General features: G+C 38.1%; 1 protein-coding gene across 1 annotated transcript in view; it reads left to right on the top strand.

Moving 5' to 3' along the window:
* Positions 1-23,514, top strand: part of zfpm2a (zinc finger protein, FOG family member 2a) — a 148,347-nt gene that overhangs the window by 53,704 nt on the left and 71,129 nt on the right. Inside the window, exon 3 of the mRNA XM_026924617.3 lies at positions 5,520-5,621. Coding sequence (XP_026780418.1) covers positions 5,520-5,621 — 102 coding nt within the window. The remainder of the gene's footprint in view (positions 1-5,519; positions 5,622-23,514) is intronic.

The raw sequence follows: 23,514 nt of genomic DNA, 5'->3' as shown, positions 1-23,514 counted from the left end.
AGGACTAGTTGGGTTGATTTGAATTCCAAGATTCTGAAGTTTTGTAGTTTCTATCCATGATCACCATTGTTGGAATAGAAAAAGAATGATGATGAAGAAGAAGCCTCAAGTAATGACCCCCTGGTAATTGAGACATTAGGAGAAACTGTCAATATTTAATTGCATCTTTCCTTGAAAAGTGACCCTACCATTACTGCATTCATTGTAGCCATGGACATTATGAGAGGAATCTCTCTTTCTCAACATCTGTCTGCCTCAGTTTGTTCCGGATTAGGAGGCTCAGATCTCCTTAAAATCTGCGGATTGACATTTTCAAGGGCTGCGCTGGTGGAGGCAGTGCTGAGAGGGAGGTGGGGGGGAAGCCAATATGACTTTGTTTCTACCTTGCTGGAGGAGGCATTTGTGTAAATCGCCTGTAAGCTTATTGACCTGTGTAACATTATGCTGGGGAGAATGTCCGATTCGCATGGACAAGCACACACAATCATGACATTCTCTGTCTTCTATTGTTTGGCCTCCTTTATTCATACACTCCTACTGTAGGCAAACAGCACTCATCTTTTTTGCAAATGGACTTCTAGCTGAAATGAGTACTTCTATCTATAAGGCACCAAACAATACCGCTTCTGCTCAAAGCTCTCCATGGCTTTTCAACATTTAAGAAGTTGACTTGATGCCAACAAGGTTGCAGATTCTTCTTAGCCTTCTATGTTTAGCAGTCTATTAAATTAGTACATCTGCACCGTCTTCCCAAGCCAACTCCTACTATATTCTAGGAAACCCTCATCAAGCCAGGCGACATTGTTCTCTCAGAGGTTGCCGTTCAGCGATTGTGTTTAAAATGCATTGCAAACAGCGCTAGATAGAAGGCAGAAAATCCTTAATCACCTCTTAATTAAGGAATCATCTTGTAGCTTCATTTCCTGCGCAGTAATTAAACAGTTGCAATACGTTTCGTTACAGGGCTTACATGTTCGCCCCAGATCAAGGTAGTGCTTTTAATGTTATCTCCTTGGCTTTCTCTTTCTCTCACTTGCTCTCTCTCCCCCTCTTCCCTCTCTTGCTGCTTAGTAGAGGAACTGTTGATACTTGCCTTTGTTATCCTCATCATTATACATGAGGAGTATGTGAAGGAGGTAATCTGGGCCTGACAGTACAAATAGTCATGGGGAGTAATAGGAAAGGAATGGGAAAAAAGAATGAAGCTGTGGCCTGAGTAGGAGCTTGCATAAGAGAAATCTAGGTCACAGTGACCTCGTGTTCAGTAACTAGGACATCACTGCGCACTTCTCGTGCCTGGCAGTCCAGAGCCAGCCAGGAAGACGCGATCCTTTTTGGCCGCGTTTACTCGCAGCCTTTGAAGTGAGCCGTGTCTTAACTGGCTTACGGCCAGCATGGCGAGGGACTTCGATCTGTAGATTAACCCGTCCGAACGGGCTCATATTTTAATGCTGAGCACCACCAAGGCCGTTCCAGAGTGTTAGAAAGGTCACTTCCACATCCTGTGCCATTCCACTGCTCCACAGCAAGAGAGAGGAAACATGAGGGGCTAGCGTGAAAGAGATCTTCATTACGAAACAGCACTGTTAAAGGAGATGAGCAGGCTTTCTTATCAGCAGTGACAGTCGATCTGGTTTCCTTCTGCTGTAAATCTTATCAGTTGTTGTTATACAGAAAATCTCGGCTGGAGACGCATCTGCTTCCAGTGGGGGTTTTTGTCCATGGATGATCACATAAACATGCAGTTTTTTTTTTACAAGATACAAAAAAGTATAGTTACAAGTAGCTAAACGACTAATGTAACCCAAATCAAAACAATTAACTAGATTTCAAAAAGGATGTAGTTTTATATTCATTATGTGGTTAACTGTTTTGACCAAACAGTAAAGCATGGTGATCAAAACTATTTGCTTTATTGACCTCTTCTTACATTTGGTGTAAGCTTTATTATTGTTAGAGATTATTCATATGATTAGGGTGCTATCTTTCTAAGGGAATATTTTCTGAATGTTTCTATGTAAGCAATATTTATGGAAGTGTTTCTTGATGAAATCACCTTCATAAGCCAAACGTCTTTCATGTCATGCCCAGACAGTGAAGTGTGGTGTATGCTGTGATAGTGTGGCTTGGTTCAACCATGAAGAACCCTGAATTTGAACCCTAATTTAAGGAACTATGGTGCATTTGACTAGAGGTCGTAACTTGTAATTCCATATCTCCAAGAAAATTCCAAAGACTCAACTCAAAATCCCCACTTTGGAACTCAGGGTGGTCTTCTCAACTACAAGTTCCTCTGAGTGCAGAGAGTGATGTCAAATCAACATGTCTGCCAACAGCATCAGACGTAAACAAAGTAGCACTTCTTACCTTTAAATGAATTCACTGTATATCCAAGTATTTGCTTTAACACAACCCCCCCAACCAACACACACACACACACACACACACACATACTTTGTATCTCGAATGCACAGAGGTTGAAAATGACGTCATTCCGAGCTCCCACTTCCCATTTCTGGAGTAAGTCAAACGCAGCAATAGATCCACAAAAGCCCTTGATGTGCTTGGAGATCCTCCTTATTTCACAATGACTTAATGAATCATTAATTACTATTCTTATGTGAAAGTTCTCTCATATAACTATAAAAAATACTTGTTGTTAAATGTTTATTAGATAACTTGACCCAGGTACAAAAACTGAACACAGACCAAACATCAAGGTAAATAAAAATAACTTCTTGGATTTTAGTGACTGCTTTTCCTCCTATGGTATTTCATCTGTACCGGAAAGCTTCTCTTAATCACTGGCCTAAGGTTGGCTGATGTACAGTCACTTTAAAGATATGGAGGATGGAGCTAGAACTCAACGTGCCCCCACTTAGAAAGGGACCGTAGCCAGAACAGCCATGTGGGGGAGGTTCTGCTTTCAGATACAGCATATGGCTAGAGCGATAAAGAGAGAAAAATCAGCCATACATCTGTTTTTTAATCTCATCTTTACCCATCATTGCATATCATTTTTTCTTTTTTTGGAAGAGGCAGAAAAAGTTGCTAAGGAGGAAAATTGCTCAAACTATTTTTGTCCTGTTATCACTTACATTATAGTAGCTATAAACAGTTGTTCTCTTACTTTCTCTAGAAGTCAAAAATGCTGCTTTGTTACCGAGAAACAAATTGCGGGAAAAAAAAAGCCCTGATGATTTTCCTGTGGTGGAAAACTTAAATTACAAATTTAGCTCTGTTACACAGCACTGACACTAGAGACTCCTTCCACAAATGCTAAAACATCTTCTTCTAGAAAAGAAATCACCATATAAACAAATACATGTTTTTCTTTCTTAAAGAAGGTTTTTTAATCCATTTATTATTAGCCTTAGATTATGTGTAGCGTCCACCATGTAATCCCTGTGAATCAGCTGTTACTATAGAAATGCTAACATATTAGAACAAGCACATTAATAATAATAAAAAGCCGGTGATTTGAATTACAGCCAGCACTACTATCAGAGTTGCTGTTATACATCAGTACTTTCTGACCAATCAGATTTGAGACTTGGTGTAACTAAAATATATGGCATTACAGCAAACGAGTATTAACTGAATAAGATGAATGAGGTTTTGATACATGACGAAAATAAAACTATTCACACTTTCATGAACCGTTCGCAGGAATACATAATGTTGCTGCATTAGATGTTTGCTAATGATTTTGTAATAGTAGATATCAGTCCTGGGTTTTAGGAAACAGTGATGCGTAATCATATAGCTAAATCTCATCACCCCATGGCAAGCATTGTAACAATGAATCTAAGTGGCAGTCTCTAGCTTGCTTTGGGCTGCTCAACACCTGCATGCCAACACACAGGAGCGCACACACATACACACACACACACACACACTCAGATCAAACAGTAATAAATAGTCAGTTCTTTCTCCACACCTTCCCATATCCTCCTATACCAGTGGGGTTTCCTTTCTCCTGCTCTCTCCTGGGATCGCCATACAGTCACACAGCCACGAAACATATTCACTGAGTCACTGGAGATGTCCAAAGCTCTTCTGTAAGAACAATAGACTATTTTAAGCTAGAAGACACATTAGCGTGGGTCCCTCAGATATTTTGGAATGCTTCAGTGTGCGGTATAAGAGTAAACGGAGTTCATTATTTACGTAAGGAATATTATATAAGGAACACTTGAGGGGCATGCGTTACTATCCTAAAATGGATTATTTTCTTATAACAGCATGTTCCGAAATGGTTTATTCTTCTTTTTCATTTATTAATGAAAATTAACGAAAAGTGACACTTTTTTTTCACCCATTTATAGTCATCTATAATGTTGCTGAACATCTGCAAAACAAGATTGTCACTTATAGCAGCTATAAACATCCCCTCATTGTCCCCTCAGCAGCCTTTTTTCTTTCTAGAAGTGACGTCATGCTTGGCATGTTACAAAGAAACCAGAACACACAAAGTCCTCTGTCCTGTGGAAAACGTACTGACTGTTACAAAGCACTGACACTTGAGACTCTGTCCATAAATATAAAATAAACACCTCCTTACACAATAGTTATAATCCAATGATTATATGCTTTCTTTGTTAAATAACACATTTGTTTATCTGTTTATTATTAAACTTATAACATGTAGATCTTCTGCCATACCAGTTTGTGTGAATGACCTGCTACTATAGAAACAATAATGTATTAGAACAAATGCATTAATGTAAAAGTGTGATCTAAATTGCAGCCAGAGCTTCTGTAAGAGCTGTGGTTATTTGAGATCAGATTTGCGAATAGACCATCAGTGTAACTCAGTTGGTACATTGGTCAAGAGTATTGAAAATTAAGAAAAATCAAATTACTGAGCTGAAATTGAAATTAATATACCTATATATGTGCATATTTAGATTTGATTTGCTTAATTGTTTTAAATTAGTGTGAGGTTTCTTTTTTTAACAATAACGCATTCTAACATGCTTCTAATAAGTCGTTGATTTTTACTTAATTAGTTCATTATTATTAAGAAGATTTACAAAAGTGTTTTTTTTTTCCTCAGAAATTAGACATTTCTTAGAGAATTGCATTTTCAGAACTAATTTCCGAATGAATAACATTATTTAGTAATGAACTTTTCAGAATGTACTATGTATTACCTGTATTATCTCTACTTTAACCTGAGAGCATCCAACCATATGTTCAAAAATATACATAGAGGAAATCAAAGGGTGGGCATACTTTTTTATTTTATTTATTTATTTATTTATTTTAACTAACATCTGTGAGTGAAACACGAAAAACATTTCTTGAACTATTGTAACCCTTAGCTCTACCTAAATATGACAAAATTAGTTTTGTCCTCATTTCAGTTGAGTATCTAATGCTTCAGGTGAATCATGGATTCTAGTTAATTAATACATGGTTAATTACCATGTCTATTATCTTAATAGCCCTTCAGAAATGTTTCAATAGCTGTAAAAGGAAATACATGTAACGTACTGTCTCTTTTCATATTCTAGGTGAAGAGACCAGCAACAGAGAGATAGGGGATACAGACATGGAAGGACAGAATGACAAGACCAGACCTCCCCCTCTGGAAACAGAAGAGTGGGACGGTCCAAGTAAGTGTCCTGAAGAGAAATGATGTGAATTTTGCAAATCATGTAGTATGTGCAGTGAAATCATACAGAGAATTGTTATGATACTGAAGAATTCATACTGATACCAATTTCAGTCCCAATGCCAATATGATCCTTGATCGAATTTTTTAAAAGTTATATATTTAATAATAAAATATTTTTGTGTCATATACTGCACACATCTATTGGTAAAAGACATCCCACTGTACATTAAACAGTACTCTAACCTGGCTTGCTATTAATTTTCTATTGCAGTAGCTATGCTAGCATCAACTAAGACACTCTTTTTTTTAATCTTAACATCACAACATTGACTCAGAATTAAACAAAACAAGTGAACAAACCCAAAGCATGCAGGCTTGAAGGTCTCGGATCATTTCGCTCTCGCTATCTGGCAAGGTTTGGATGACATCAGATTGTCCCTGGCCTTCCTTCAAGCATTTAGCCCATTAGCTAACGGCTAGTAATCACTTGTAAGCAGCCCATTATGACACAGTTTAAATGAATCCATCTGGGATCAGGGGATTTAAGCCATTCAATAGCAGGGCATCTAAAGATATCCTTGACAAGGTAAAACTCTTCAGCAGAAGCTTTTAATGAGCGCTAAAATTAGCCATCTTCAGCTGCACTCATATAACTCATATAAGCCTTGCTATTGTTGCACCTTTTAGATAAATTAAAGGAAAAACCAATATGAAGTGTCTTAGTAAGGTGTTGGACCATCACCAAAACAGTTTCAATACAACTCAACATACATTCTACAAGTCTCTGGAACCAAAAAAACAAAGGTATTTAGATGATGGTCACTCCAAAATCTTTCATAGGTGTTCAGTTAGGTTGGGATCTGAATACTGTGAAGGCCATAGCATATCGTTTTTCTCCAAATCAAATAATTCAGTGAGCCCTCATTCCCTGTAGATGGGGCCGGGGTCATCCTAGAAGAAACCACGCCCATCTGGATGTTTCATCACAGGATAAAGGTGATCATCCAGAAAAACTTTGTATTGATTTGCAGCAGCGCTTCACACTAAGGGGACAAGTAGAGCCAAACCATGCCAGCAAAATAAATAAATGCCCCCCAACACCATTTTTTCCCCTTTAATTTGTCCCTATGTGTACATGATTATAAAAAGGTCTTTAGCAATTCAAGGCTAGTTGAGAATAATTAATCTTGCAACTAATCTTGAAAACAATTTCACAGAATTTTGACTGTATGAACATTGATCTACCTTTAGTAAAATGACTCTTTTCGTATGCCCAGGTGGCTAAATGGAGAGAGGTCTGTAGAAATTCTGACACTAAATGCTCCAGTGATCCAACAAGCGTCCTAAATTGGACTAAATTGCATTTTGAGAGAACCTTGTATAGACCATTGGAATGATGGACTTAAATTAACTTATTATCGCCAATGAATTATAAGAGAAGTTAGCAGGGTTGAATGGAACGGATTAAATGGCTTTGCTCCAAAGCTTTATTGCATGTGTGTGCTTTCACATGGACTGTGCTTCCCCAACAGAAAGCTTACGCACACACAAAAACATATTTATCGTTTCTTCTTGAAGAATCTCATTTTACCATGCAGATTTTCCCCCCTTACTTTCTCAGAGGGTTTGAAGAAAAAAATAGTTCTATCTTGTTTTTTTCCCCCCTCTCTATCTTCTTAAAAGTCACTTCATCAAAGTGATGGATAATGCATCGAACAAGATAGCAACAGCAGCAATTATTGCTCGCCAGTGGCGTCACATTGCTGGTCGCACCAAATATGATTCGCCTTTTAATGCATATGACCTCCAGAATTTATTGCAGGTATATACAGTTATAAAAGGAAAAAAAGTGGATTTCGGCAAGTTGGTGCTGGGAAGCCCCCTGGGGTGTGTATTTTACGCTGACAGTGAATCAGTGTTATCAGCCCCCATCAGATAATGCATTTATCATTAAATTTCACATTTGCATTTCAATCTGAGGAAGGAAATGAGCATTGGCAGCACACGATAAGAGCACAGGCGACGGCTGGTAATAAAGCATCACTCCGATCATGCGTCAGGCTAGGCTGAGGGGGTCAGGCCCACAACTACAGAGGCCAGCGAGAGGAAAGAGAAAAAGGAAGAATCATCACGTCCAGAGCAGGGCAACTGCAAAAACTAGTTTTTCAAAGAAAGACAGATGGATGGGGTGGGTGGGAGTTGGGTAGGTACTACAGAAATATGGAAATATGGAGAGTAGAAGCATAGAACAGTTGATTTAGCCTCTTACATACATTTTGATGTTTAAGTACGGAAGGAGCAGATGGAAATATGGCATAGTTTGAAGCTAGAAAAAAGGGCAGGAAAGTAAAATTGAAATAGTAAACTGCCACATCCAGGTAAGAACTGCGAAAACAACTGTGATTAGCAGATTTCATGTCTAGGCTATTCGTTTTTTTATTCGTAGCTGCCTGGTGGATAAATAGGCTCAACAAACAGAAAAAACAAAACAAAACAAAACCCCTTACTCCTTACTGACCTTTGCAAAACAAACATCTTCTTTTGATATGTAGCCTGTGTTTAAACAATGCGTTTAATGGTGATTCGATTCTCAGTGCTGTAACTATAGCTTAAACTCCTCATTCCAAATCCAACAGCATGCTGCACTACACAAATCAGTCGACAGTAAATCGGTTTTTGCTACGCGGATTAAGAAACATACATCATTGACAGACGACCATTTCAGAATCAGGAACATGCAGGTATGAGGAAATCGAGCAAAATAAAGTGCAGTGCAAAGCCATCATATAACTCCTGTCAGCATTTCAACAGTTCCATTGTGGTTAAACATAGCATGAGAAAATAAAGACACTAGCTAAACTCAAATAGCAAACAGTAACAAAATTATAATAATAATAATAATGTTTTACATCTAAGGCAAAACATGGCATCTTGTAGGTGAAACAACTTACTGACATTTGTTTTAGGGTGGAAAAACCTTGATCATATATCCATTTGTTTCCCTTAATCTGCATTAATGCACTTAACTAGCTAACTAGCTCGCCATATGTTACTACATTACACTAGCGGTCACTTTTTGGGCTAGTCAGTTAGGTTTCCTGGTACTGGGTAGCATGTTGGAGGTTACACGTGCCCAGTGCGATATGTCCACCCCTGGGTAGATCACTTTTGCACTGGTGCAGTTGAATCCAAGTTTACTTGTAGTGTAACTCAGTCCTCCATTTTTAGGTGGCCCTGAGAATCCCTTTGTAGACCTTTTACTTCGTAGACCTTTTACTCTCAACCAAATGTACCAATATCTCAGTGCAAATAGCCTCAAGTATGAAAACATCCTAAGCCTAGGCTTAATCTCTGTTTGGAAAACCTACTCAGGCACTATAACATACTGGCCTTGCTTTACAAAATAGCAGAATCCTAAGATGACAGCTTTATTATCAATTTGAACCTTGTCTCTGGCAGTTAGGATAACTGTTACACTGTTATATTTTTCAAAAAGTGGGCCCAGTGTCTGCAAGCAGCTGTACTGACTGTTATCACAGCCACAGGGCCAGAGAGTTATTTTAAACTAATTTGTCAAATTCGTTTCAATTTGGACACGATTATTTCGCTGATAGTGCAGATGCTTGTCCACATTACTGATAACCTTGTCGCATTACCCTGATAAGATCTCGTCTGCATACCCACAACACAGCAGCCCCCCTTTTCATCTGCAAACATTAGTGCCACAGACCAGCGGAGGATGTTACCTGCCCACAGTTTTGGTGAGAATAGAATGGAAATGAGACTTTCTATTGTTCCCCAACAGAAAATGGCCCTTTCTGCATAGAGGAAATTTCAGAAAATGACAAAATTGTCTTTCACACAGGAGTACAGTGTATGGGCATTCATCTCGGTGCGTAATAACCAAATTTACTTGCACATCGCGTCTCTGCTGAAAGAACATTTCCCCCTTTTCATCTTTCCTATTGTGCTGAAAAAGTCAGATGAGCATGTTATAATTTGAATAAAGTGGAAAATCAGACAATCAAATATGAACATCTGAAATGACATGACTTCCTGTGCAAAGCGATTAAAAGCAAATTTATTTAGTTTGAGACAGTCTATCCTGTTATCACTTCCTTTTGTGAGCATTCAGATCCCAGCGAGCTTCAGTTCCTTTTGTTATTCCTTGGCTTAAGTTAGACCAGGTGCGATTACGATCGGCAAAAGATAATTCTTAATCACTTTCCAGAAGGCTATCTGAATGGGATGTATAATGGCCATTACATCTAAAAGAGGGAGGCTTTCTTAATGAAGTGACTTTGACCAAGTCCACCTGCTGTGAAGAATCCATTAAAACCCACACTGCAATTTGTCTTTGGTACTAAAAAACAACCAAAGCCTCTCATCGCTCTAATTGAACTTCTTCTATAATCACTTTATCATTATGAATGTTGTCTTTTCTACTTTGCTTTGAATTCTTCAGGGTTCTATTCCAGTGTTCTTTCAAAAATTACTTCTGTTGTGAAACCATGTAAGATACGGTTCCAAAGGGAATGCTGTTGCTTTGAGAACATCCCTATTATGCGATGTAGACTCGTAGAACACCCACTTAGCTCTCGCCGAAGATGTTAGCTTATCTACTTGCCGATCTCACACTCTATTTCGCCTTGTTATGGATGTTTGCAGATTCATGTATATTGGTGGCGATAGCTTGTACAGCAATTTGCTAATTATCATGGACTTCTTTGATACATATCTTGACATACTCCTCAAGGCAGAAATAAAGTGGGGAAGGGGAGGGTGGTAATGAACTGCTGATCATGCTAATCTCCAATGAAAAGCCTTGAAAGTCAAGTACAGTACAGAAATTACACTAATAAGTTCTCACTATTAAAAAAATATCACTTTGGTCAACGGACTTCCCATTGTAAAGTAACAACGGCACATTTAAGGTGCATTCACAAGCTCTTGCTTGCTGAAGTTGCTTGAATTTCAGAGTTCCTGGTTTGACCCTGAGCTTGGGTTACTGACTGTGTGGAGTGTCACATGGATACCCCATGTCCAAGTGGATTTCCTCTAGGTTCTCCAGTTTCCTCCCACCTGTAGGGATGGAATGGCTCTGCTAAATTGATGCTTGTAGTGAATGAGTGTGTTTGCATGGTGCCCTCCAATGGACTGGCATCCCGCTTTATGTCCAGTGGTCCGGGGATAGGCCCAGATAAACAAGATAAAGTGGCTACTGAAGATGAATGAATGAAAATCTATTGTCAAATCAAATGAGTGCATATGAGTCCATGAGGGCAAAACAAGACTAATTGAGAGAGAATAAAGCATGGTACACTCTCATTGTACCATGCAATAGGATTTGGCCCTTTATGAACAGTTGGATTTAGAAAAATGGCTTTTCTATGTTTTATTCTCCTAAAAATTAATTTTGAATGGTCAAGGTATCTGGATCATCCAGCAAGCATTGAGTAACCCACACCTAGAGCTTATCACCCCGCAGCCAGATCTCTGAGCCTTACAAACCTCTGAGTTGATGAATTTGTGGCCCATAGAGTCTGTCGGGTCTGGCCTGACTCATCTGTATGTGCCAACTGGGCACTAGCCATTGGCTTTGGCCTGGTAGAGAGAAAAAAGAGCCAGGGAGTATCCTTGGATTTGCATCCAGTCGCTTAGCTCCTACCAATCAGGAAGCATCTACCACACCAAAAAAAATCCCCCCACTTCATGCAGTTCTCCAATAAGTCTAGACCACAACGGCCTGACCCCTCATCACATACATGCAACAATAGCCACCTCAGCTTTTAACACACACACGTCCTGCTAAGTGAATTTGTGGAGCAGATGGCAGCGATGGTTGCACCAGGTGCCTCCACAATTGTTTGCGTTCACCTCACTTCTATTTATATCACGCCGAAAACAGCCGGGCATAAATATTTGCAGAGAGCCGCTGGGACCTTTGATTTTCGAAAGGATGATCCATGCGCCAGTTGCTTCATCCTACCCCAGCAACAAACAGATGGCACTTAGTGGGTCGATGCCTCTAGCATGTAATTCATGTTGAGATTTTGGGAGATGACATGATGGGGCAGGAGGACTAGTAGACCTTCCTTTAATTGCGTAGTTCCTCTCTAGAATACAGCTAAACCAGCAAGTTGCCAGTTGTCTCAAGTTGTCGCTAGTCAGTTTTGAGTCTATCTGTAAGATTTTCCAAGGGACTGCTGTCAACAGATGGAATTAAGCAAGCAACTTCAAGGATCTCTCTAGATACCTCTTCAAGATACATCTGCTCCGTGACCAAAGAAACCAAGAGCCTGGGAAGATTTTCTTTTTTTTCATCCCCCATTCTCGATTTGGCTATTTTTCCCCCTCTAATTATTCGCAAAAGTCTGTTAAGTCAGGGTGTCGTCAGAGGGGAACGTGTGGCCCAGATGCAGATTAGAGACTCCTGGAGATGAGGGTGTAAAAAAGGATTTAATGGTAGGATGGATTAGAGAAATCCTTGTAACAATGTTAAATAATTATAGTTCCAGCTGAGATCAAAGCGCCATTGATTGAACCCCTCAAGCCTTTAGCACGTAGAGAGAGTGAGGGACGGAGAGCGACGTGGAGGAGGGGGAAGACGAGGAGAGCGAGAGAGCGCAAAAAAGTCTTGGAAAGCAAAGATTGGTAAAGTGCCGATCAGCCTGGTCGAGATCCGCAGTGAGAGGCCCGATGATAATGCCACAACTCATAAGCGAAGGTTGTCAGAGCCGCTTCCACTGATACCTAAAGCGTTTTAAGGCGACTTATAGACAGGGATTTATAGCCAGGGATTTTAATGTATGCAAAGCGGCAAGTCGGAATGTAGGCTTTCGCTCTGAACTTGTTTATTTCCTGTGTAATCAGGAAGCAGTGACATGGCTCACTGCCACTCATTCACCCAGTGAGAGCGTCTCCTTCATAGCATTCTGTCATCTTTATTTGAAGCTTTTTTGGCTACTCATGTGAGGATAGCATTTATTGTGCCAGTTTAGAGTACCATGACAAAAGAGTATAGTATTTACTGTGAATCAGCATACTGTACATGATATAATGATGCAAAATGCCTTCTGAATTATAATATTCTCAGGTGGTCTTAAGTGCAACATGCAGTAAGCAAAAGTACAACTAATTATGAACAAAAAACGGGATAAAATAAATGCCTTTGAATGCCTGTATATGAACTTGCATCGTATACTTTTTACTCATTCTTCTATAAAGAATAACAGGTACTTCTTTCTCAAGAATATTTTTTAGAGGAACGCACACGCTCAAAATATGGCACAGTGTCTGACTGGGGCAATGAAATATGCAACAAGAGATTAGACAAATCACTCGGCTCGCCGTCTTAAAGTGCCCTGATTCAAATTTAGCCACTGATCCGATACACTAAGAGGCTTTAAGAGAAAACTTCATGCTTGTTAGTTACAGAAGCAATCTGAAATACAGCTAATGCACTCTGAAGGCACTAAACGCAGCCGCAATTATAATCGAAACAAAGGTGCCACTATTCTACTTCATCACAAAGCAGTGCATTAAGATACAGTGTGAGTGTGAGTAGCGAACTTTGAAAGCTATTTATAACTAAGGAACTCTGTAGCACTCGGACTAGTTTTGTTAGCTTTGTACTAGACCAAATAGTGCAATGTTACGTCTGTCTTGATTTTTGTTGTCAACAAGGTAACATGTGATTAGTTCAAGAGAAACCTTCTACTGCTAAATATGATAGAGATATTTAACACAGTCAGGTATCTTAAGGGATTTCTGCAGGAGGTTTTTGTACTAGGTGATTAGCATCTGGCTAATACTATAGAGACCTCACATGTTTTTCTCATGCTGTGGCTGTTTGAAGATTGGAGACTGGTTGACGTTGTAATGGGATGAAGGTTTATAGTGTGTGCTTAGCAAACATGTAGAGATAGAGCACGGGTGGACACAATAGCCTGGCCTCCTACATAGACAAGTAGATTTAAAAAAAAATATATATCAGAAAAAGGAAAACCTTACTCTTTACCGACTTTTGCAAACCAAATAGACACTAACAAAACTCAGGTAACATCTTTTAAATGCAATGCATGGACAGAACACCACATCTTATAGCTGCAATTTCGGCCAACGACTTGCTACCTTAAAAACGTTGTTAGAATAGGATAAACTGATACATTTATCTGTTTCCTAAGTCTATATTAATGCACTTAACTAGCTAACTAGCTGATCATATCTTATTACAGTATGTTAGCTATCACATTTTATTCCAATTTTTGGAGAACAAAAACATGGGACTGGGCGGCATACTTTAGCTTTTTCTTACCTGGTGAGCTAGCTAATGCTAATATATATTTATAATATATATTTGTTCCCTGCATAGCGAAACGTTTTTACGAGAAGATAAATAAAAACAGGGTAAGGTAAACTTAGCAATGCTAATTTAGCAAAAACCTGAAATTATAATCTAATTCACTTTATTTCAAAGGAAATTCTGTGCTGTATTTTTGAAATTAAAATGATAGATGCAAATAGAATGCAATTATAAAATACAATTCAAGTGTACAACCTTAACCCTTGAAACTCCCAAGAGCCTTTTGGTGGGTCTAGACTTATATATTCCTCACTCTTGTAGCTATATGACGTTCAAGTATTTTTATTATAGTTGCTGGATAATTCATAGTATTTATTGAATACTATGTTTTAGGATGAATAACTGAATAATGATTGAATAAACATGGGGCTTTAAGGCAGGCCCTGTCAAGTGGATATGGACCTAGCCAAGAATTTCAGCGGACCAAACTGAGCAGTTGAAAAATACTGTAGCAGAACCGATCAAAAAATGGATTTTGATTCGTATTTTGATAGATTTTTTAAATTCATGTGCTCTCTCTGGTCTGACCAGTGAAGTTTCAACATGGCTTGTTAAAAAAAAAAAGACATCTACTTCATCAAGAGAATGAGAAGTATGTTTTTACTCTCTGCTTCTAGTCATCTCATCTGTTCAGTGTCCAAGGCTCTAGTGAAAAGTGTTAAAAATTGTGAAGTTCCAGTGTGAAATATTACAAACCCTAACCATATCAATGGCTATGAAGTAATCCCTAATGGTAAAGCGTTAAAAGGTAATGGTTGTCACCATTCAGTGATGTTAGTTGCTTATCTGGATATTTGGAAGCAAGGAATTTTTACCTGGATCTTCACACATTTTAGGAATACTGTAGAGTTTTTCAACTTGATGTTTATCCACGACAATGATGATTACCATAGACAAGAATTTGTCAATTCATAATGATATTTAATCTAGATGTGTTGCATTTAACATATGTCTAATTGTAACTCCTTCACTCCACCCAACTTCATCTATGGGAATTTAAAAAAATGGATGGGGAGATAAGGGGAAATTTGAGGACGAATGGAAGAAACACATTGAAGGAATTTCTTTGTGGCTTTTCTAAAGGATGCTTTAGCCGCAGAGTGAATAAACATATTGGGTTATTAATCACCGTTACTATCTTTAACATCTAAATGACAATTGATAATAATAGCAATAATAATCAACAATAAGGAGTAATAACGGTAGACGTGGTAAAGAAGTGTGTGTGTGTGTGTGTGTGTGTTGCGGTATTCAATTATGCAGTTTCCATTGGCATATTAATCATCTTTTCACCAAACACGCCGGTGTTAATTAAAGCAAAGCGCGGATAAAGACGTGTTGCCGGATCATCACTCTGTTTATCACTGCTCACACAGCCGCAGTTAAGTAAATTCAGCCCGCAAGAGGAATTTCAATGCCTTGTCCCACCATGTTTGGTAATCTGCATATGCGTGTGTATGTGTGTTATTGAATGAAAGAGAAAGAACAGATTTTTTGTGAGCACATACAGCTACCTGCTGTGCTGGACGAGTCTGTAAGTAGCCGAGAGAGAATGAACATGGGACTAAAAGCAAAAACGAGAGACAGAGCATGAGCATGTTAGTAATTTTTGCATAGTCTAGTGGCAGATCTGGAAAGAGAAGTCCAGCCCACTGGCAGAAAGACGAATTGTGCCGTAATTAGTAGCAAAAGACCGATGAGGCGTCCTGCTTTATCACTCGAGAGAGAGAGAAATGGCTCTGAACCTAAGTGTGTGACTCAGCCTGCCTGCTGTCAGAATAAACACAATCTGAAATAGATATTCAGCTTATTGTTTATCTATTTATCCTCATTTATACAAGCAGAATTCCCACAAATACACTGCAGGGAAGACATCTTTTCCTGTTCACTGATATTCAACTTTTGGGAATTCTATTTAGGTGAATTGAGATGAATGGTTTTGGTATTGGTTTAGAAATAGCTACGGCACTCAAGTACTTACAAAAGCAGCACAATAAATGTATGAATGCATGGAGGTTTAATTTTTCAATCCAGCAAATTTATCAACTGGATTTTACATCCAGTACAATACAACAAAAAGAAAAAACCTTCTGAATGGTTACAGTCGCATAAAGTGGTTTGATTGGTTGTGAATTTAGGGGTGGGGCAGTGGCACAGTGTGGAGGATTGGTGTCCATTATTCTTGGAAAAAGCCATACCATCAGCTAGCTAACTACACATAACTGCTGACACAACTGAGCAAAATAAAGTACAGTGCGAGTTTTGAAGTGTAAAGTTATAGTAGAGTCTTATGACTTTACTACTACTTGTAAAATGTTCGGTGACTAATAATCTGAAGACACTAAACTCGAGTTGAGAGAACAGCCAAAATGTTAGCCAAATACTTGCTGCTATAATGCTTTGTTAAGGATATAAATTAGATCAGTATATACTTGTATAGAGCCATCGCGAGATTAAACTGCTTCTGCCCGGGAATTAAAGTCTTGAGCTGTGGAAAATGACCAGAATGCATTTCCCTAGTAGCTGGGCATGGTGGCCATCTTGGCACCTCTCCTGAGCAGTTAGTTTCAGTTATTTGCCATCGTGTACAGATCGACAAAATGACGTTCCAAACACGGATTTGAAATGGCTGTTACAATGTGATGGAAACGTTGTAAATAATGTCTAACGTTATTTTCAGGTTATAGTGACAAAATCCAACAGCCAGTGTTCTTAATGCTTAAAGTTTCCTGATCAGGAAGTGTCAAAGTTATTTCTTCTGTTTTCATATAAATAATTGGTTAATGATATAGCATTATTTTTCACAATATTGAAGGTATGACATTTTTGACTGTATTTTATGGTATTTTATTTTCAAAAGCAACTGAGGTCTACCTTTTCGAATATCCTCCGTAATCGCTTGCCTAGCTAGTTCTTAAATAAGCAAAAAGATTACTAACACTATCGAGATTCTATACTATCTATTTTTTTTAACCAAGGCGTGTCCTCACGTTTGTAAACTTACAGGTTGCATACTTCTGGTCAGTGCTGGAGGTAGGTCGTTTTAGGTAGCAGTCAGTATCAACATAAATGACTGAACCAAAACAATGTGAAATGTTGGGTTTGGGGTTGTAATGTCAAACAGACTCCAGGACACAACCGCATTAGGTTTAGGTTTGTTTTGTTTTCTGGTTTTTAACTCCCGTATCATGGAGGAAAAACCTTAAAGCTGACAGATTTATTCAATTCTAGACTTTAAATTTAAAATTTTAAAATCATCCATTCCACTGCCACTTAAACAAATTGTGTGTGAAGTGATCGACGTGGGAAGAACAATTTATAAAAATAGACATTAACGGAGTAGAATATAGATTTGGTTATATAAACAAACATGACATTAGTGAATATTTAGAGGCATGTTGGCATTTAATCACAAGATCACTGAAAGCATTCTGGTTTTTCTAATAATTTGTTTAAATAACTGAGACAATAACTTTGTACCAGAAGACTGATTTGGCCTTTGCACTGATTTTTAATATTTAATGCCAAAAAATACTGTTGATGAAGGTATTGCAAAAAATGCATAGTTTTACGTGAATCTGTAGCAGTATTCCTGATTTGTAATCCTAAAATAGGAGAAAGAAGAAAATAGTGAGCAGAGGAGTGTGTGCGTGGAGCTCTCGTCTCTTTTCCCTTCCTCTCCACCTCTCTCTGTCTCTAGTCTTCTCTCTGAGGAGGTGAGTGAAGTGAGGATGATGCAGAAAGTCGGTGTAGAGAAGAAAAGAAAGGGTTACAGCTGAAGAGGAGGAGGAATGTGTGGGCACGGCGCTCTCTTCTTCCTTCTCTCTCCTTTTCCATCTCTACCTCCTGACTTTATCAGCAGCTGCACTTACAGGAGATCTTCGTGGTTTGAAGCACCCGGCTGCATCCGCTGTCTTCTGTCTTTCTCGCCACACTCACACTCGACCCACACACACACACACACACACACACACACACACATACTCCTGCAGACGCTCACGCACACTATCACGCACTCGTACTAACGTCCTTTTTCCTCGAATCGTTTTTTTTTTTTTTTTTTTTTTTCTTTTTGCAGTGTTAGCTCGTTAAGCAGAATGCGGCACAGGAGGCAGAGGCATTTCGAAGATGCAAGAAAGAGAGGGGAAAAGTGGAAAAGAGAGAGGGGGAAAAAGAAGAAGAGAAGAAGAAGAGAGAGAGTCGGAAAAAAGGTCCACGTAACAATGCCGGGGAAAAATCAGAACATTTTCCAGCGAAAGATGGGCCATTTCCAAATCCTTGTGCCCTATCAGACAAATTAAAGTAAATCAAGCATGAAATGAAGCAGGAGAGCCTGGAGATAAGGCTCCTTTAAGTCGTTTCCAGATTAGGATAGAGAGAGAGAGAGAGAGAGAGAGAGAGAGAGAGAGGTGCATCTGCTCGCCGCCAGCCGAGGAGGCTAGTTTCCCATTTCACAATAGCAGCCTGTGTATAGGATTACTTTCCCCTGTCAGTGACATGAGGGGAGCAGGGAAGGAAACACACACACAAACACACTGCACTCACGCTCGCGAACATATCCTTAAATGTTTCATCTCCAACTACTTCTCCCACGTTTTTTGGCAGGAGATAGATGATAGCATCCGGCGGAGGTTACGGACGTTTCAGTGACAGTTGATGTTTGGCAGAGGGTGAAGGAGGAAACTCTACAAAGAAAACTAAAGAAGTCATAATGCAGGCTTTTAGTTCACCTCACAATCACGTTTACTGCACTCTACTACAGCGCAACATCCCAAATATGATGGATGGATGCACTTATAGATACTTAAATACAGCCTCGTTGCTTCATTTGTCACACTGAACTATATGTATATAGTGGCGTCCAAACATTTCAGCCCATTACCAACTACTGTTTTTATTCTGTCAGAGTATAATCAGCTTATAATCATTTATTTAAGAACCTTTCAGCGTGCCTAAGGACACTGTACAGATACATCACAGAACATAAATGTGTGTAATAATAATAATAATATAAGTAATGGAAAAGATATACAAAGAACAAAACATAAATACATGTTTTTATATTTATGCATTTTATATTATGGACATGGCAAGCATCATCGTCATCAGAGTGGAAAGATATGACGTACATCAAAGTCCTTTTAGTAGACTATGTCCACTTGGCGGCCATTTTGGCAACTCACTGTGGCGGTTATTTTCAGCTATTTTCAGTCACGCGCCAGAAATGGATCAACAAGATGACCTTTCAGACACGGATTTGAAATGACTGTTAAAACCTGACAAAAATGGTGCAAATAACATGTGAACTGATGATTTGTTCTAAACAGATATGAATACAGTAAATACAGATACGAATAGGAGATGCAAACAGGAGTTTGCTGTTTTCTTTGTTTGGTTGTTCGTTGTAAGGAAAACTTGCTAGAGATGAGGTTGAGATTAGAGGTGTGCATCAGTCCAGGGATCCTGTGGAATGCGAAAACAAAGAGGTTTTTGCATTCGTGTGAGCAAGAGATGACGTATGAAGATTACGAAACAAAGAAAGAGCACATTCTTTAATGTGAACGTGCTCCGTAAGTATTCATTCATTTATCCTTAGTAACTGCCTGGTCAGGGTCAAGATGGTTTAAAAAAATTTTATACTATATTTAGGGAAACAAATTTGTTAGAAAAATTCGCAGGCAGGTGCGATAAATAATAATTGTGCAATTAGGATTAAAATTTTTTTTTCCCTTAATTCCTTCCAGTTTAGGCCACGCCTTCTTCGATTGTAAATCCAGATACAGAAACGGATATTTGGAGCACTAAACAAATACAGATAAAGATTACATATATATTATATATAATATAATATATATTCACATTATTGAAGGTATTACAGTATTTATACTGCATATACTGTGCAATGATACAAGACATATACTGTTTTTTAATATACATTTTTATATATAACTTATAAAATGTTATGTAATAATAGTATGGATGTAGTAAAAATGCTAATAAACTTTAAAGAAAGAAAAGGGATAGAGGCAATGATATTAACACTAAAAGAAAGAAGAATGCATGTTTATATAACTAAGATAAATAGAAAAGCACAATAAGACAGATGCATTTGAGTCACTGAGTGAGTGGAAAAGTGACATGGAAAAGGTAAGTTTTAGTTGCGTTTGAAAATGCATTATGTACGTAATGAGTTGATACTTCTTGTTTATGAATACATTAATCCAGCAGCTAGTCATTTTTAGCTGTGCAGAATATGGCCTTATATAGTATATCATTGAAACACTACCACATGCCTTTAAAGGTGCAGTTTGTAACTTGTAAAAGTGGCTCTATACCTGCAATAGTTCTAGAAACTTAAAACCATCCTCGAAAAAAATGTGATTTGCAATATAGTAACGCAGTGGATATTGCTATTTTCTTTGTTTTCCGGCTTCTGTTTACATTTTTCTGGCCCAGAAATGAGCTCCGCCCTCAGCCTCAGCAATTTACCTGCTGGACATTGCACAAAGATTAAAAACATATCTGGACCCTTTACACTTTGCCTGCTGGGATTGAAGGTTTTGTATCTCTGCACTGTGAACTTTTCAGAGGTTGCCTAGTGATTAGGAGCATGACCTTGACCTTTCAAGACCCCGCCTTAGGTTTAGCCCCTCTATCAACCTCATCTCCAGCCGTTTAAAAACTCCTCTCGGAAAAAAAAGTGGGGTTTTAATGCTGCCTTTATCCTAAACTGGATGAGAGGAAGAGAAAGAGAGGAGGAAAAAATCCTTAATCCATCTTATCTGTTGACTGTCAAACTGCTGGGGCTAAGACCTCGTCACAAAAGACAACTAGGTCAGGAGAGACAGGATTGGACTGGAGAGCTGGAGAAGCTGTAATTGGCTGGAGAGGAAGGATGAAGAGAGGCTAATGACATGCTGGAGTTAAACCGCACCTGTAAATACCGAGAAAATGTCACCAATGACAAACTACAACATGCAGAAAAACTCTGAATTCACCAGCAAGAAGTGGATCATTAAGCTAATCATTATTATTATTATTATTATTATTATTATTATTATTATTTCTAAACAATAAAATGCTTGTTATAATGAAAGTGATAACACAAGCTAACTTGTTTTTAATTATTATTCATTGTTGCTATTATTTATATGATTTAATATCATCATTAAATGATAATAATACATAATAATAAACAAGTTAGTTCATTATCACTTTCATTATGACATTATTATTATTATTATTATTATTATTGTTGTTGTTGTTGTTGTTGTTGATAAATAATACAAATGTTGTTTTGCAGACATTCCACAATTTCACATTCCACTACGTTAAATGTAACTGTAAATGTATAAAACATGCAATTCGTCATTATTTAATAAATTAAACATTGATATCATTTGGCAAATTGCTGTGTAAGAGGAATAAATCACCTTCAAGATTGTAACAATAACTCCACATTGCAACAGGCCACAACGCACCACCCCAGTGTTGATTATTTTCCTACAGCAGCACAGCCCCAAGTGTTTTATTTCTTACGTAATATAGATTCAAAACACACAACCTCAAATTCATGGACAAAAAAAAAAAAAAATGGGATATTTGGAAATTCATAAGAATTTGCCAATTCATATGAAAGGTTAGTATGAAAGTTAGTATGAAGTTGTGTACCAGTTGGGGAAAATTGTGAACATGTTTACCAGAACTTATAAGAAACTAGTACAGCATTTTACTCAGTTGATTATATAAGACTATTCAGATAAATCACTGCTGTAGAATCATTTCAGTGTTAATTCATAATTGTGTCTTCATAATTCTCTTCTTAGTTGCCTTTTGGATCCTATTGTTGTAGTATGCATAATGGTTCTTAACAACTCTCTGAATAGCGTTTATAAATGTTTAATAATTGTTTGTGAAGCACCTTTATATTACCATCTATACATCTTTATGGTTTACTTCTCCAGGCTCTGCTCTTTTGAAGCTTCAGTTTGACTCAATCATTTTGTAGCTGAAATCAGATGTACAGTCGCAGCAAATCGAAATGCATGTGCACTTCTTCCTAATACATATACACACTGTTAGTCATTTGTGCTGACAGCTGAGAAGAATTATATCCCTCACAAGCACTCTGAATATGTTACACTTCTCCGATAGTCAAATTTGTCGGTGGGGAATGACTGCCTGTCCTCTAGATGACGCTTCCGATAACGTGTCTCGCTTTTGCTCTCATTTTTTTCCATCGGCATTGTGACGGCCCGGGCGAGATGAACGCTTTTGGAGATTGTTGTCGGGATGTCTTTGCCGAGGCTTTGATCAAAATGAACTCAAGGAAAACAGGCAGATTTCATTTTGTTTAGCAGCATTTATGCCAGATTATATAAAGGAAGCTTTTTACATTTCTCCTGCTTCAGCAAATACACACATAAATGTAAACATGTTGAATGCTGTACAGTTGTAGTAGGTCAATGATTCATGAGACAAACAGCAAGATAAAGAAACCAATTTTTACATACCTGCTACTTAAATGTGCTCATAACCTCTAAAAGAATAAGCAAAGGAAAAAAAAACATAATGGGTCATGCTGCTATAGGAATATAATCAACAGTGTGATGCCAGTTACCAGAAGTGTCTTATTCCTTGTATACCTCGGCAATCTGCAAATCTGAACAATATACATCGAAACAAAGTTAGTTGCTGTACAGCCACTATAAACAATCTTCCTGTCACCAGCATCTCTTTTCTTTTTCCCCTCTTGAGATTAATAAGACAATAATTCAGCTTGTCATTTTACTCTGACCTAGTCCTCTGACCTAAAGACCGGAAAACTTAACATCACAGCTTTACCTCTAACTGTTACAAAGCTCTAACATTGGAGACTCCTTCCAAAATGCTTACAGAAAATTTCTCCATTTCAACAATTCAGCCTTTTTTAAATCTGTTTATATGGAGATCTATGTATACATTGCTACTATAGAAACAGTAACGTACGCTGTTATAGAAAATGAAACAACTCTTTACGACTAATCAGAATTGAGAATTCAACAGCACTGTGGTATAGTCACGATGATCAAACTCACATTAATGGTATTGCAGACCCTCCAAATGATCCTGTGCCAAGGTGTACTCATTTTTAGATATGATCATGTAGTTCCTTCTCAAGTAAAGGTGAAACTGATGGCCAGGATATGATGTTACTATATAAAGAACACATTTTCACAGCTAACTAGCCAGTTAAATGTTTTGCATCTTAAACAAACCAGTTGTTAGTATTAGTTTGTTCGTTTGTTTGTTTGTTTTTTCTCCGAATATTGTATTGTCATTACAAGAGTAAGTCTAGTGGTTGCTCGTTCAGTGTTCTGCCAATTTATAGTAAATAATTAGCTAAGTGAATGAGCAATTTGAACATGGCAGCCATCCACGTGTGTTTTTATTGGCTCATGCCTCCATGATTTGTGACTTTCCCAGGTTTATCTTCATCCACTTAAACTCTTCATGCAGCAGCACAGACTGCTTTCGCTAGCAAATT

Source organism: Pangasianodon hypophthalmus, chromosome 22 (genome assembly GCF_027358585.1).
Source record: "Pangasianodon hypophthalmus isolate fPanHyp1 chromosome 22, fPanHyp1.pri, whole genome shotgun sequence".
Lineage (NCBI taxonomy): Eukaryota > Metazoa > Chordata > Actinopteri > Siluriformes > Pangasiidae > Pangasianodon > Pangasianodon hypophthalmus.
The sequence above is the reverse complement of the archived record's forward strand: the minus strand, read 5'-3'. Positions and strand labels throughout refer to the sequence as shown.